Below are 17,852 nucleotides of genomic sequence, written 5' to 3'. Positions count from 1 at the left end.
TAGTCTCCACATGTTTCTCTTCGGATTCTATGTATCACACTGTAATCACTCCTGAAATGAAGCAATGGAACAATGCAGCCAACTACAGCGAATAATTTAATAATTAATTATATGATCAAGTGGTTGTGCTTGTTCAGCAGATCGAGAGAGATTGGAATTGAAATGCTCGGATGTTTTCAAAATTCTTGATAACACATGGTAGAACATAATTCAGGCAAAAAATAAGAATTGTTCAGACTTCAGGGCAAAGCACAACTTGGGATTGATATTGAGTCTTGATACTATTAGAATGCACTGGGCTTATAATCCACAAATGGATTGTGAGACAAACTGCATGGTAAATTTGGTAGATTATAATCTATTTTTAATAATAGAGTGTTTGAAGATGGGTAGCTTATAAGCCATCTTTATTTACAAATGACCAAAAAACATTTAATGAGGTTCGAGAGAGATAAATAGGGCTTGGAATTTTATGAAATGGCGAGGAGTATATTGTTCTTTTATATGGTCAAAACTTGTGGCTTGTAAACCACTTTGACGTGTCTGACAAATGGCTTCTTTTGGCTTTATAAGCCGCTTTGATCACTCGCCAAACATGCTCCTAACAGAAGATGTCAAATTTAGATATGCAAGTAATACAGAAATAAATCAACTAGATTAGTACTCCCCATAGAGTATAAAACTGTAGTATTTTATTAGGAGATTCTACAATGGGCTTATTATTCTTGTTTGTTTCCTAATCACATAAATTATTTTCATAATCCCAAACCAGTTTGACTGGAATTTTTTCCAATGCTAAAAGACAAGCTTGCTCATGAACACAGGAACAGCCAAATGTAGGACCCTGGCTCATAAATAACAAGCTTAACTATATCGTTGGATAGTCATTATTGTATGAAAGAGCTGGTGTAAGCTTTTTGTACATATTACATTGTAACAGGCATATGCCTCGACAAAGATTCTTGTTATGCTGTAGGTTCTGTCCCCGGTTTGAGTTTTAATTCTTAAAGAGAGAGTAATTTGTGCCGCTTAAATAAACAACAGAAGATTAATTTATTCAATTTGCATCACTGGAGTGATAAGCACGACATTTTTATGAGAGAGGAACTTTTGAGTATGTGGTAGACCATTTGCTTGAAAAGAGGGAGGGATTGGTTCAACTCATCTTTCCATTGAAAATGAAGCTAGGTTTGCTACTTCTAATAGCAAGATAAGCAAGCAATTTGATGCATTATCTTATTCAGAGATAGTAATTTGTGTTACATAACTTACACGTGTCTAGATTTTGTAGATAATCATTGTTTTATATTTTATTGATACCCATCTGAAATTGAGGATACGTGCTCCTAAAAGGTTGACAATGGGAGGCTTATTGAAGATCTAACTATCTTATACAACTAACATGTTAATTTAGGAAAGTATATAACTAAGCCCGGTTGGTGCAACGATCATCCAGAGAGCCGGCGCTCTTTTTTTTTTTAATTAAAAGAATACGTCTAAATCGGGTTAAAATATCAATTTTCGGTTATTTTACAATTTTCAAAACTTGTGGGTTATCTCTGAAAATATGAGAGATTTGAGGAGTAAGACCCAATAATTTTCACACCCACGACGTGCCACCGACTGGAGTTTATTGTTACAACTACGGACTTTTTATGGCAATTCATTGTCGGCGTCACTTTATATGTTAAAATGCTAAAGTTGTGTCACTTTATATACTCGTTTGGTATTTGAGCCCGTCTAAATGATTTTACCCTACTTCATTGAGGTAAAGACCTTATTATAGAAGTTGTTTAAAGGAGGGTGGGTCCACAACTATCTCAAGGACAAGCTGTTATTTTCGAATTTGGATCATCTCCACTACAAGAAAGTAGTGAAGGGACAAATACTTTTAATTTCAATCGTTGATTATTTAGCAGGAAGTTATGATACAATCTAAATCAAACACTCACCATACCTCGCATATTGTACTCATTACTAATTTACACTCAAAGAAAAAATCATAACCATTGACTAGATAGTTAATGGTTAAAATTTTATAGTGATCCGTCCTTTTTTTTTTTTTTTTTTTTGATAGTGGAGAGGATCGCAATCCGTTATTGTCTACTTGGTGATGGAAAATAGATGTTACTCCGACAACATACAAGATATGGCAACGTATTATTGCTTTATTGCGTTGAGAGACCAGTTACCTAATGTTTGAACTGACCAAATTGCACCCAGTCAGGTATCGAACCCTTGGAGATTAAATTTGGATGATTTCTTACATAATTAGTACTGCATTTTGTTAGCTGGTCTTAATTCAAACTTAGCTGCCAGTCAGAACTGTATTTGCTTGCGTACAAACAACCTGAGCACTTTTCAAGGTCCTCCTCTTTGCCAAGGAAAAGTAATGCGTGTCATTGATGATGGCTATAATTTAATCTTTTAGACAGACATACAGATTGTGAGTCATTCAAGGATAAAATTATAACCCTCGATCTTCACTATAACTTCGGGGTTCTGATATAAATATAGAAAAGTTACAAAAAGACATTTGTAAACACAAAGTTGGATAGGGAACCCAAGTATGAATCGTTTTGATACCATCTCAAAATATCTAAGTTAAATAGGGACCTAAGTATAATCAATCTAATACCATCACAAAATACCCAAGTTAACGAGGATTGTAGGTCATAATTTTTACACCAGAAGCGATAAATATCCAACACTAACTTACCAATCAACACCAATCAAAAATTACGTAGCCGTCTTGTTATACCCTGCAAAACCTGCTACTGCCTTCCTTCACAAAAAGCAAAGTATCGCGCCGCACACAACATGATTCCAAATTGAGGCTCCATCTAAACCCTGATCCAAAACCTAACAGACTATTCAATCTTCATTTATCCCTCAATTTTTGCAAGTGCCGTGCTCAGTGTTGATAAACATGTGAGAGGAAGGGGCACAGAATTGCATTGGTTCACCTTTCATCATCAACTATAATCATTTACAATACACGCGTTTTCATATCCATCCATGCAAATTCAAGCCTTTCGTTTTCATCACTCACTAAAGCCACAAAACTCCCAAAATTTGTTCTTTGACATTTCAATGCCAAATCGACGCAATTGGCCTTCACATCCTCGTTCTTTAGTGCCAGTATTATTGCCAGACACCATCAGTTAACTGATCCTCTGGGTAATCCGTCTCATCAAAGATCTCTTCCTGCATTCACAAAATAATATCGTCTGAATTGAACTCAAGGCAAATTTCACCACACCACACATAAAAATTTAAAAAAAAAATAAAAAAATTAAAAAAATAAAAGAACCAAGAATTTGACCTATTTTGAGATAACCCAAAAAAAAGTTTGGAAATGTCAGTTCACCCCTAAATTTTTTTCAGATAACCCAAGAAAAGTTGGTGCTTATCTGGAAATAGGTTATGAAAAATGCAGAAGTTTTTCACAAGCACAAAACAATGGTCAATATCTAGTAAAGAGTTAACCTGCAATAGCTCTTCGATGACATCTTCCATGGTTATAATCCCAACAGCCTCTTCATCTTCATTTAACTTCGGTAGTGGCTTATCATCAATTTGCAAAACATCAGCCATTGCAGCTTTCGACCATTTCCTACCACCTCGAAGGCTTCCTTCTCGAAGGCTTCCTTCTCGCTGTAGAACACCTGAAGGATAACTCTTCCACTTTTGTAGTGGCCTCTTCACTTTTATAACTTTCTCTTCAGGTTTATCTCTGTTGGGCGTATCGACCTTGATTTCCAATTTCACATCTTTCTCTATTAGCATAACAATGGCAATAAAATGTGAGATTTAATACTACTGGAGAAAAGTTATGATAATGAGATTGTTTAGGAAATTACCACCATCTCCATTTTGTTGTTCTACGGGAGTGCTCCGCTTTATTACAACTGCCATATGACTGTGGCCCTTTTGGAATTCATTTAGAATGTCATATAGAGGCATGTCCTCTAAAACCCTAGCAAAACAAAGGACATAGTTCAATATACCACGAATTCCTTAAATACTGATCTCAAAGTTAATTGGTTCAATCAGCTAGCTTCTCAATATAGTAGTAAAGCAACATAAGATGTTGAAAAAGATACCAAATACACTTTGCAGGGAGTAATATTATGGCCACATGTTGAAGGCCAATGGTAATAACCAACCATAGGTAGTTTCTTTCATGATATTCCCCACCTAATTGACCAGTATGTGAAGGGAAACATCACATGCCCTAAGAGATTAGGCGGATGCTTGCCAGGGGGAAATGACTATATGGAGAACTCCAATTTGAAGTGAAAAGTTCAGTCAAGTTTTTCTAAATAGAGAATTTCAGAAATGTGCATCCCCCAGCTGCCTTCTGAGTAACATGCCTTAGCCTCCTGTAGACCATTTTCATCTTCTCCAACAAAACTGCAATAACTAATAGGGAATTTCAGAAATGTGCATCCACCAGCTGCCTTCTGAGTATCATGCCTTAGCCTCCTGTAGACCATATTCATCTTCTCCAACAAAACTGCAATAACTATTAAGGACCGTGAAATGAAGTTCTAAATCTCATGGCTAGTCTCGAGCAGCCCAACTTGCCTTGGCCAAAAATGTAGTACCTGTGTGTTGTGATGAAAATATGGTCCAAGTGTGAATTGAATCAACATAAATTTGACAACAAAAAGGCTCGAACCCTTTCTGACCCCATTATGTAGATATAATCGCTGAAAGATTTGGGGGTTTAATTTCACTTAGTTTCACCTACTTTGCACATATTTACCCCCAGTTGTATTTGATTGCACTTAAATACCTTAAAATTCTTAAAAGATGCAGTTTAGGACCCTCGGTTATGCAAAGGTGAGAATCCCCCTAACCCCCTACGCGGCCACACCCCAAAAATATTCTCATGCGTCAGTCACATGTTGTCTTTAGAACATTTTATTCCTTATTTTTTGTTAAATCTATTTTTAAACCCATCAAAAATCCTATTTTAAGCCTACCATAATCTATCCTAACATAGGATTTTGGTAGGTTTAACAGTAAATTTAACAAAATAGTGAGAGTTAAAATGTTCTGACATTAGCATGTGAGTGTTGCATGAGAATATTCAAAGCGAAAGTCTCACATTTGTATAACCGGAGGGTACTAAAATGCAACTTTTAGAAACTCTAGGGTATTTAATTGTAACCAAATACAACTAGGGTATAAATGTGCAAAATAGGTGAAACTATAGAGTAGTTAGGTGCAATTATGCCAAGATTTTATCGGGAAACTAGAGCAAGAAAATGCAAGAAAACTAAGAAAAAGACGTGAATTTACTCTTGACTTCCGAAACATGACTTAGGGCTGTTTGGTTGGTTTCCTAAAAACCAAGAAAAGGAAATCTATGCACTTCAATCAATAAAATATTATTTTCATCCATTTCCATCCCTAAAACTCACCACCATCATCCAATAAAATATTATTTTTATCCACCAACTCATCACATCTCATCTCATTTTTCTTACTTTTAAAACTAAACCAAACACAAGAAATTAGTCACATCATCCAACTCATCTCATCTCCATCTCATCTCATCTTTAAAAATCACTCACACCATCCAATAAAATGGTGACAACTCATCTCATCTCATTAAAATTTTATTTCCACCCATTTCTTCAAAAAAACCAAGGAAATTGATTTTCTTAAGTATGGGTCACATCATCCAATAATATAATGACAACTCATCTCATCTCATCTATTTTCTTATTTTAAGAATGAACCGAGCACAAGAAAAGAACCTATTATAGGAGATAGGTTTCTTATAATTCATTTCCTTATTTTTTAACCAACCAAACAATCTCAAAACAAGTTTTCTTAAAAAATCACCCACATCATCCAATAATATAGTGACAACTCATCTCTTCTTCTATTCTTTGATTTTTTTTCTTTTTTTAGCCAACCAAACAACCATAAAACAAGTTTTCTTAGAAATAGGTTTCCCGTTCTCTGATTTCCTTTTTTTTTAGCCAAACAAGCAGCCCTTTAGCTACAATTGATTATTAGAACCTGCTCTTGAAAAGACAGTTGTATGCTCTATACATGATCCATCTTACTAAAGTTTGTTGGACGAAATTTTTTTCACTGAATTTGATTTTAATGGGATGTACAAAGCCCAAACAGCTTAGCGTTGGTTTCAGTAACTTTTATTTAATTTTCCATGGTAATAACTTTTATTTAATCTTCCATGCCATCATTATTTAAATTGGAAGTAATTTGTCTTACTTTCTTACATTAAGGTTGCCTATGTAAAGTTTTGTTTATTATGTTTAATGAGTTGGACCCAATTTTCCCGCTTCTCTGATTCTTTATGAGATGTATAGAGCCCCAAGAGCTTAGTGTTAGTTTCAATAACTTCTACTCAAATTTTCCATTCCATCATTATCTAAATTTTAAGTAGTTTCTCGTACTTTCTTAAGTTAGCATTGCCTTTCTTAAGGTAGCATTGCCTATTTAAAGTTTTGCTTATTATATTTCATACTTCAAACGTGCTCTCCACTTTTCCTAACTATTCTGGATTTCTATTTGACATCACGTAGCCTTTCCATATGCCTGATAATGGTTAAGTATACTAATCGTCTTTCAACCTAAAATGATATTTGTTAGAATGTTGTTCGTACAATTCTCTTGTTTGAGTAGTAACAAACTCTTATTTGTTACTGATGATTGTTTGAGATGATATATTTCAGGTATAAACAAGTATATGAGAGATACAGGGCAAAACGATGCAAAAATCAACATAAATGTTAATTTCAGCCTTCACACCATCGATGGTCACGAGGCAACCATTGATTGCCATTAGTGAATCGATAGATTATAGTGCACAATCGGAGAAAAACAGAAACATGATTCAGCACCATCGATGGACTACGAGGACTCATTGATGATCAGCTATAGCATTGGACTACAATAAACATTCGATCAATTCCAGAAACTAGATTTTGAACCATCAATGGACTACAAAGTAACCATTGATGGTGAGCAGGGACCATCGATGGTCATGCTTTACTGTCAAAGGTGATGACGCTAGTTAGTAGATTTAGTGATTTAATCCCAACAATTTGTCGACCCCTTTCATCTCCAACTTTTACTATAATTCTGTTAGGGTCCATTTAATCCCATGTTGGTTATATGGGTTACTTGATGTGAGTTTATAAGGGATTTGGGTTCCCTCCCTCTACAAACTAGCTTTTAAGGGTGAGTTCTCCGGGGTCTCTTGCAAGTGGTATTAGAGCCGAACCTAACTTATGGTTGCCATCGAGCGATGTGGATGGTGACGCCAATATTGCAGTGACCACCACTAGTTTAGTGCAAAGCCAAAAGGGTGATGTCGGGATTGTGGTGTTCGATCGGGACTAGACTAGTGCAAAGCCAGCTCACGTAGGCGATGGGATCGAAAGCGTGGTGGTATGTTAAGATCCATTTAGTCCCACATCAGTTATATGGGTGACTTAATGTGGGTTTATAAGGGATATGGGCTCCCTCCCACTACAAGCTAGCTTTTAGGAGTGAGTTCTTCTAGGTCTCTTACAGATTTTTATATCTCTATACTTCATTATCAAATGTTATCTAAGATAGCAAGAGATCATATTTTGTAGAGATTCATGCTCTGAGAAATAAGGAGATTTATTGTAGCGTTTTGAATGAGATGTTGATTTGTGATTTTAATCCTCGGAGCCCCGTCAAACATTTTTCGTTGTGCTTGGCATCTAAGGATCGTCTCAGTGAGAAGAATTGCCCTTCGCGTTCAACGTCATCACTGCTTCTTCATCGATCTTTGCTTATATCTTTTGAAGAACAATTTGCTTAAAAGGGTTGTGAGATCGTTTTAATTTGTGCCTAAACAGTTTGGTTAGTTTGTTCTTTATCTTGTTTTTATAGCGTACTCAAGCGAGTGATAATTAGGGTTAGAACTAGTTAGGACCAGGTGTTTTACTCATCTATGAGGAGGTAGGTTAGATGACTGATTTTGGGTAAATTTAATGGTGTAGTCTTTGTAAGCCTACTGAATCGGATTGTGATTCAGGTAAAACTCTGATCAGAGTGGGGAAGGCCCTTCCTGAGAAGGAAGAGTGAATGTAGGATTTCTATCTAAATCACTATAAAAATCTTGCAAGTTCTCTCATTTGGATTTCGTTTTTATTTTGTTATTATTTTGGCTAGGCAGTATTTCCCATGACCTATGCCAATGAGATGGAAAGGCCTAACGTGATATTCTAATATCCCTTTGAATTCCTTCATGGCTTCATATAGGATTACAAGCAGAAGTCTATGTTGATACATCACTTAGTGGTTCAAGTTCTTCACATCAGGCATCAGAAATATCTTAAACCAATCACCATTAGATGCATCTATTTATTTCTGAACAGTTTTCAACACTAATTCAGGAACAGTTCCACAAACATATAAACAACTCTAGTGCTATTAACAAGAATGCTTGCACCACAGTGATGTTGAGGTATGGCCTGGGTTACAGAGTATGACTACTTCAGAAAAGTGGAATTTGTGTAAGGAGTATTAATGTTTCTCTTGTACAGGTGTCAAATCATTCATGGCATATTATTTTTAACTAATAAATAAACTCGGAAACCATACTGATGAACCATAGTCTAATACCCCTTCGAATTCCTTCATGGCTTCATATAGGACTACAAGCTATAGTCACTTAGTGGTTCAAATGCTTCAAATCAAGCATCAGAAATATCTTAAACCAATCACCATTAGACGTATCTGTTTATTTCTGAACAGTTTTCAACACGACACGAATTCAGGGACAGTTCCACAAACATATAAACAATGTTCCTCCAATGCTATTACCATGAATGCTTACACCACAGTGATGCTGGGACATCAGCTGGGTTACTGAGTATGATTACTTCAGAAAAGTGGAATCTGTGTATGGACTACTATGTCTCTCTTGTATAGGTATCAAAAGCATTCATGACAGATTCTGTTTTAACTAATGAATAAATTGGAAAACATATTGATGAAATGAATTTGGAAAATATAAAGCCTAATCAACCGCCAGCATTGTCGACTAAAGCAGAACCTTTTAGAAAGACGAAAAAGAAAAAAGTTGTTCTTAAATTCAGTACTTCCAAGAAACAAATTCTGGGAATTAAACTTGGGAAGAGAAACTTAAAATAGTATAAGCCTGACATAATGTGAGAATAGGCCAAGAGATTAACCACAAAAATAAGAATATAAAGATCCTCTAACATTATGAATTGCCTGCTCTTGATTGCTAACTCCCAAGGAAACCGTGCACAGCCATATTGACAAACATAAGGCCTAATGTTCCTTTTGTTGCTGGAATCTTCCTCAGCACCACAGCAGAACCGTCTCTTTTTAGGAATAAATCTTACATCTGTCTATATGGAGTCCAAATCTAAAGCAAATGATGCAACTCCAGATAAAATGTGTGATAGTTGGCATTGGAATAGAGTGAGAACGAAAGTCTATGATCAATGCAGGGATCAAAAGTAACGACACAAAATTAGGGAAAAGAAAACTTCCTACTAAATTTTCCTTTTGTTGCTGGAATCTTCCTCAGCACCACAGCAGAACCGTCTCTTTTTAGGAATAAATCCTACATCTGTCTATATGGAGTCCAAATCTAAAGCAAATGATGCAACTCCAGATAAAATGTGTGATAGTTGGCATTGGAATAGAGTGAGAACGAAAGTCTATGATCAATGCAGGGATCAAAAGTAACGACACAAAATTAGGGAAAAATAAAACTTCCTACTAAATTAGTGAGGGAACGAGAAGATTTACGTATATTTATGCTGAAGAGAGATGCTAAAATAGATATTAAATTTGAGAGAAAACTCCTCTACACTAGTCGATTTAAAAGAAAATAAAATCTTTGCCAGATTAACTCTAAAAACTACTAAAGTGTCACTAAAGAGGTGTTGCATTAGTTGTCAAGTTGTAAACTTGTAACATTAGATAATCTATTTCTTTCATTAATACCTTTTAGTCGTTCACTAATTTCTGCTATGTTAAATAGTCGGCTAGTCTAACTAGCACAACGTTTTCAATCCAAAGATGGAAAATTTTCAATTGTATTAAAAACTAAAAAACTCTCACTGGTGAAATAGATCTGTATTATGTAGGTGTTTATTCTTGATACAAGTGCAGATGCAATTACTGAATTTTGCTAAAAATATCCTGGTGTACAAAATCAATGGCCATTCACAGATCCAGTTTTGGTAATATTGTATCTAAGTGACTTCGAACAAGCCAAATCCCCAAAAGTTAATACATGACTTAATATTATCAGGAGGAAGATTCAGAATGCGTGATCTCTTTAGTAACACACTCAGTTTCTCAGGCAAATAGTTTAACTAAATGTATTGCTTTCCTTGAGCCATGTTAACATTGTCGCTAAGCAATTGCCCACCATGTTCAACAGTTAACAGATCGGCTCAATTTTTGGATGCCAAATATGGAGGGGGAAAACCAACTATGTTGAATAACCAAACAGAACTTTCTTAATCATAAATTAAGGTGGCATTACTTAAGTTCTATAGAAGTCTCATGTACCAATTTTGATATATTACTGAAATTTGGCAAGATGTAAGTGTGGAGAAATCAGCAGATTTGACAGCTCCAGTTTTGATAGATTATTCCAACTGATTTCTTTCAGGCTAAAGCTTACCGTGGAATCTTGCGGATGGTGACATTCTTAACAGCTACCTCATCGGAAGGGTTAATGGCTAGCAAGTTCTTCACCTGCATGGAAGATAGAATTCTAAGTATCGTCGATGAAGACAGACATTACCTGAATATGATTGAATCATACCACATAACTCATTGTTAATCACATATATAGAGTTAAAATATTTTTATGAACATCAATGTTGATCATATGAAGGCCACTACGTTTTTGAAATAGCTAAAGAAGAACTTGAAGTTGCATTTCCCTTTTAAGAAACAAGGGCATTACGAATTCTGATGCCCTACATTCAGAAAGAGTGATATTAATTCTATCAGTGGTCCGCAAACATAAGTTTGTATTGGCTAAAGAAGAAAATATCCCCTTAATTTTCTTCAATTGGGAGCATCCAACTCTGTTAGGTCTGTGGACCAATGGCTTGAGTATCCCTATGCTAATAGAAAACAAGAACATCTGCACATTGCTTTAATAATGGAAACATTATTAATTGCTTTAAACAAAAACATTAGTTGAAACATACCAATACAAGTCCAATTATATTTGAAGGCTGCTCATAGTAAACTGGCACTCTGCTGTGCCCCTTATCCATAATCATCTTCATTAAATCTCTGCATAAAAAATCCCAGACAAAGTCAATATCACAAGTAGCAGGGAACAACTTCATGTCTCTCAACGCGATGAATGCGGGAAATACCTGTCAAGTTTGGCATTGATATCAATAGCAAAAGTTTGACATAGAGGAGTCATGGCATCCCTTGCCTTTTTTTCACTAAGTTCAAGTGCTCCAGCTATGATAGTTGTTTCATCATGGGTTAACTCTCCGCCTTTGCCAGCCTATTTACAAGTCAGCAAAAAATAAAAAATAAAAAATAAAAAAAATTAATGACTTAGTAACACAAATCTGTAAGAGCATAAATTCGACTACCAGCTTAGTAATATTACTGATGTTATCGTTATCTCTTTAGTTTCTGATTACAGTCAAAGGATATGTACCAGACCTACATCAACATCATATATTATTCATGAAATTGAAAATATGTAATGACCAATGGCTAATTTTATTCATTGTTTGATGCAGGAAATGTTTCCATTCCAATAGGCAGGACACAGAAACTTGAAGATCTAGAGGACTTAAGGATGAAGCAAGAATCTTAAGCTAGGTGGGGCATAATTAATATATACTCTTTTGCCATGATAAAAAGTAGCAGCATATAAAGAAAACACAGTATCAATATACAGTATTATATTAGTCTATACATTTGGCATCATGCAACATATGGAGATTTATGCTGCATTCATGTTAAGCATGTGCTATTCTCCACCAAGAACAATTAGGAACAATGTAAGAAAGTAACATATTTATCAGCTTTGATGTAGAGCAGATGCACATCAAATGAATATGACATGGGATTTAAACATACCAATCATATAGCATCATCTACAGCAAAGGGAGAGAGCATAAACAACATACACCTCACTTCTGCTTGCAGAAGATTGGGTACACACTCTTAACTCGACACATGGGTGTCAATTGTTTTAGTGACGTACCTTAGAAGTATATGATACAGCACAAGCATGATGCAAAATATATACATAGCTAAGTAATTGATTAATAATTAACTAAAGAAATTCGGCTTGAGCTCAACAAAAACCTTTGAATTTTATCTGATACAATCTGGTTTATATTTTACATGCAAAAAGCTATAAGTAAGCAGCGAAATTGCGACATTATTACTTAAATTACCAAGTATCCTTAGAATCTGAGTGTATGTAATGCCAAAAGTCTAAATTTGAAGAGTTCCAGTACAACCGGTTGTGTTATGTATATATGTTTCTGGCAACAGAATATACACTACCCAAATCTCAATGGTACTATTTTAAGGATTTTGATATACAGTAGTGGTTGACAGTAATCAAGCAAGAGACACCCCATTTAAGTCAAGCTTGGTTTCCAATCATTACGAGAACAGAGTTGACAGTATGTGAAAACTGAATAGATATAATCAACGGCTAAATTACCCGATTGGCATAAAAAGTGACACGCCATTACCAAGGCCTAAAGAGTGATGCTGATGACAAGAAGGTCTAAAACTCAAAATGCATATCTGTTCGCCAGATTTTTTATATGAGCAAGAAAATTAAGGGATTTTTGCATATATATACCACTCAAATCTTCCATATTTACAGATTTATCCCCCAACTTCTAATATTAAAAAAAACTTAGAGCTTTTTGCATATATACCCCTCTTCTCAACTTTTCTCTCTCCTCTCTTCCCTCGCTCTCCTTTCCCTTCTCTCCTCCCCTTCCTCCACTCCCTCCTCCTCTTCGGGAGAGGGGGAGAGGGGAGAGGGGAGAGGGGGGAGGAGAAGAGTGAGGGGAGAGAGGAGAGAGAGGTTGGGAAGAGGGATGTGATTGGAGAAGGAATGTGAGGAGGAGGGAGGGTGAGGATGTGGGGGAGGAGGAAAGGGGAGAGGGGGTGGAAGAGAAGGGGAGCTGGGGACTAGGAAGAGAGGGGGATGGAAGAGATGGACGAGAGAGTTGGATTATTTTCAAGCATTAGAATTTGGGAGGTAAATTTGTAAATATGGGAAATATGAGGCGTACATATGCAAAAAATGTTAATTTTGCCGCTCAGATAAAAAAAATTTGGTGATCTGATATGCCTTGTTGGTAAAGTGGGTCACCTTTTAGGTCTTATTGTCATCGGCGTCACTTTTTAGGTCTTGTTAGTAAAGGGGTGTAACTTTTTTGTCAATCTAGTAATTTACCCTATACTCAACACGTTGAATATAACTAGAAATCTGACCTCGTTTCCGTGCAAATTCACAAGTGTTTTCAGCTCAGCTCTACGGAAAAGAGCTACATGTCCATCTCCCAGCAGATAGTCCAACAACTGTTGCATATTCAATAAATAATAGTAGTTAGATAATTTTGCTAAGTAAACTATCCTTCGAATATGATTCAATAAATTTGCAAAATTAATCAAATGTCACCTTGCTAATTGGATATGCAAGCGGAAAGCAAATCCATACGAGCACACGAACTATCGGCGCAACTGCTGCTCCAATTGCTAATCCATATCGCGAACAGACAGATTGGGGTATAATCTGCACATATAAACACACTTAGAATTGGATATCAAATCATCTCAATTCAAATTGCTCAGTTCACCTCTCCAAAAAGAAGTATCAACGTCACTGAAATCAATATAGCACCCCACGCCGAGACAAGGCTATCAAGAAAAATAGGAAGAGTCTGCAATCACGAACAAAACTTCTCACTATAAAATTATTAACAATGATAAATAAGGCGAGAAATTTTGTTAATAAACCTTCATCTAATCATAATTGTGTACATTTGTAATGTAATGTAACCCCCCGTCGTATATGAAGAAGATGATAGAATCCCTCCCTTATATATAATGAGAAATTGGTGGAATTGCTATAGTCATAGAAAATTGACATGTATCATATTCTAAAGACCCAAAAAGTTGACATGTGTCATATCATAAGTACTTTCATGTCTCTTTATCCTATCAGGACACCTATTCTTATATTCACCTTATAATTTTTATCAAAGTAAAAAATATCCATAATTAGAAAATTCTAATAATTAAATATTTTGTAATCTTTATCGAATTATAATTATCCATAATTAAAAAATCTCATAATTATATATTTAAATATAGAAATTAAAGAAAAACCCATGTTAAGAGCTCTATATATAAATCATGGTTTAATCTTAGAACCCCCTCAACTATATTAATTTGAGAAAATCCCCCTCAAGTTTGAACATACCGTAGATAACCCCCCTAACTATGAAAATTTAAGATGACCCCTTGAACTTTCCTCACTTAAACCTCCTCAGATATAGCATGTCTCATACACCCCTACCGCCAACCCCCCCCACCCCCAAAAAAAAAAAAAAAATTAATTTGAGGATCACCCTCCTCAAGTTTGACATTTTGAGAAATCTCCACGAACTCCTCCTCGCTTTACGCCCTCAATGTTAACATTGTTAGGTCTAGCATGCATGACTACCCCTCAATCATAAAAAATTACTCTGATTTTTTTAGAATAAGAGAGAGAGAGAGAGAGAGAGAGGAGAAAGAGGGCAAAAAAACATTACAAATTTTAAAATAGTTCGTTTTTACCAGTTGGCGGTTTCTTTGTAATTGAATTGGTTGATTTTCAAGAACATATTTCAATTATTTTGCGTTTGAAATGATGTCAATAGGGTTTGGTAGAAGTGTGAAAATTAGGAGGATTTTGTGAGACACCCCATAGTTGAGAGGCTTTTCTCTTATTTTTAAAGTTGAGTGGAGTTATCTATAATATGCCCAAAGTTTAGGGTGGTCTTCTTAGCTTAAAATAGTTGAGGATGTTTGGTTGAATCGACATGTCTCTTTATCCTATTAGCCGATAACATTAGGACACCTATTCTTATATTCACCTAAGTTTTCTCATCAAATTAAAACGATTTATGATTAGAAATTTTAACAATCAAATATTTTTTTATTCATTATCAGATTTTAACTATCCATAACATATATTAATTATATATTTAAATATAGAAATCAAAGAAAAAACTCATGTAAAGAGCATCTCTACATAAAATCACGGATTAATTTTAGAAAATCACCCCTCAACTATTTTAATTTGAGAAAAACCCATCAAGTTAGCATATTGTCGACACCTCCCCTTGACTATGAAAATTTGAGATAACCAGTTTACCTTTCCTCACATAACCCTGCTCAAATATACAGTGTCTCAGAAAACCCCCTCAACTATTTTAATTTGAGAAACCCCTTCAAGTTTGAGCTTATTGTAGATATCCCTCTCAAGTTTGAAAATTTAAAAAAAAACCATGAACTCTAATCACTTTACGCCCTGAAAGCAAGCATTATTAGGTCTAGCATATTACATGACAAGTGACAGAGAATAGTCTAAAATACTCCTCAATCATAAAAAAAATACTATGAATTTTTAGGATAAGTGAAAGAGAGGAGAAAGAGGGTAAAAAGCATTGTAATTTGAAAATTATTCTTTTCTACCGGTTGGGTTTTTTTGTAATTGAATAGATTGATTTTTAAAAGGCTATTTCAGTTATGTTACATTTAGAAATGTCGTCAAGGGGTCAAGGGGGTTTAGTGAGAAAAATGTGAAAGATTAGGGGGATTTTGTGAGACACCCCATAGTTGAGAATGTTTTCTCTAATTTTCAAAGTCAAGTGGGGTTATCTATAATATGCCCCAACTTTAGGGTAGTTTTCTCAAATTAAAATACTTGAGCCACCATAATTGAGGGTGTTCTTCTAAAATTAAATCTAAAATCATAAATATATAATTATACATGTGTCAAATGATATTTAAAGTTGGTGAATTAGTCTTCATCTTAAAATATTATTAATGATTTTTTCTTTTCTTTTTTTGTTATTTATTGATTTGATGTTATGTCTTTACAAATTTTTATAAAGAGGGGTTTTTGGTTCACCCGTATCTCTCTTTAAAGTATTAATAGAAAACAAGACACCATAAAAAATATATAACATGTGAGGATTTAAAAATTAAAAAGAAAAGTATTTCCTACTATATACAATACAATGAACAAATTATTTACACAAATTACACAAAATAGTATCACAAATTCTCCCATCTTTATCTAATATGTTCTAATAATTATATTGAAATCCTAATGGGTTCTTAAGATTATTCTAGGAATAAATATTTGATTCTTAAGATGTTTTATGGATATTTTAAAATCACATATATTTTTCTAATTAAGTTGAAATTATAATGCAAGCACCACAAGATTGAGGTTTAGGCGTGATATTACTTTAGATTAAACCAATATGTGAATGTCTTATGTTTCATCTAACTGCGATGTTTTATTTGTAATACTCACCTGTGTGAGCACAGGTAAAATACATATGCATATTATATAAAAACAACAACAACAGTTGCCGAATTTAAAACTAATCCTTTCACATGCATCACAAGTTTACCGCTAAAACTTTTTAAGAGCTAATATTTCAATAACTATAATAGATTAGGTGTTTTTAAAATAAAAAAAAGGGGAAAGCCGAAGGAGGTTTCTTGTAACTTACCCAAAATATAACCCCATGTAACTGATTATCCAAAAAAAAAGAAAAAAGAAATTACCTCCATGGCCGCAGCATTACAGATTAAAAGAGTGCAAAGTAGCAAATGTTGTTTCTGCACAACCGGCAATATCTTCGCTGTTCAAATCCCAAACATAAACTAAATCAACGACCCAAGCCGTTCACCAAAAATAGGGGGGGGAAATCGACATAAAATCAAGTTACCAGCGTGCTTGCGATCCTGAGGCGTCCCAGATTTCTCGAGAACTTCGAGGTCGACGCGACTGAGCGACATGAGGCCGAGCGTGAGCCCCGACATGAGCCCGGCGAAGAGAACGAGAAGAGTGATGATCAGAATGTGGACGAAGAAGCTCGCATCGCAGCAGTGATACTCAACCGCCATTCAAAGAAGAAGAAGAAGAAACTAGAAGCAGCAGCTTGATAACTGAGCTTAATTGCTTCTGTATGAAGACAAAGCATCCACTTTAATTTGGGGAATAAGTTGAGGCGTTTGAAAAAGGTGACGCCTTTTTGTTTCCTAGGGTTTCTTTTGTCGACACCGGAGGATGCGGAGCTCCGGCGAGGGGAACAGGTGGAGGGGAGTGAGGGGTGGTGGTGGGGACCACTTTGTTGTGGCACCGCTATCAACTCGAACCGACGTTAACAAGAGGGAGACGTCTGCTAGTGATTTTGTTGTGGCACCGCTATCACCAAGAGTAAGCCTCCGAACTTTGGAAATTAGAACAAACCCCCTTAATCTTTCAGAATTTTCACTTTTCATAAAGCTCTCTCAGATTATGGCAAAATTACCAAATTTGTATATTTTGTTGACTCTTAGTGACGCATTGATATATTTTCTTACTCCTGCGACAACTTGGTGTATTATATGGACTATGACGACAAAGTAGCATATGTTTTGGTCAAAACCAAAATTCAATCAAATTGAGTCATGTGACTCCTCACATACAGCTGATGTGGGTTAAGTAGGCTTACATGGCAAGGTAACTAGGGTTTTTCATCTCGTTAAGCCATTAGTTGACT

General features: G+C 35.3%; 1 protein-coding gene across 1 annotated transcript; it reads right to left on the bottom strand.

Annotated features, from left to right (window-relative positions):
- On the bottom strand, positions 2,657-17,495 carry LOC109848688 (DUF21 domain-containing protein At2g14520). The gene is made up of 11 exons (XM_020418320.1): positions 17,037-17,495; positions 16,873-16,949; positions 13,884-13,967; positions 13,706-13,819; positions 13,519-13,605; positions 11,406-11,545; positions 11,232-11,319; positions 10,694-10,767; positions 3,864-3,979; positions 3,490-3,779; positions 2,657-3,207 (listed from the first exon to the last, which is right to left on the bottom strand). The coding sequence occupies exons 1-11, from the start codon at positions 17,212-17,214 to the stop codon at positions 3,145-3,147; spliced, it is 1,311 nt and encodes a 436-aa protein (XP_020273909.1). The 5' UTR covers positions 17,215-17,495; the 3' UTR covers positions 2,657-3,144.

The sequence above is a fragment of the Asparagus officinalis genome, chromosome 7, assembly GCF_001876935.1.
Source record: "Asparagus officinalis chromosome 7, Aspof.V1, whole genome shotgun sequence".
Taxonomy (NCBI): Eukaryota; Viridiplantae; Streptophyta; class Magnoliopsida; order Asparagales; family Asparagaceae; genus Asparagus; species Asparagus officinalis.
Note: the sequence above shows the minus strand (reverse complement) of the source record. Positions and strands in the feature narration are given on the sequence as shown.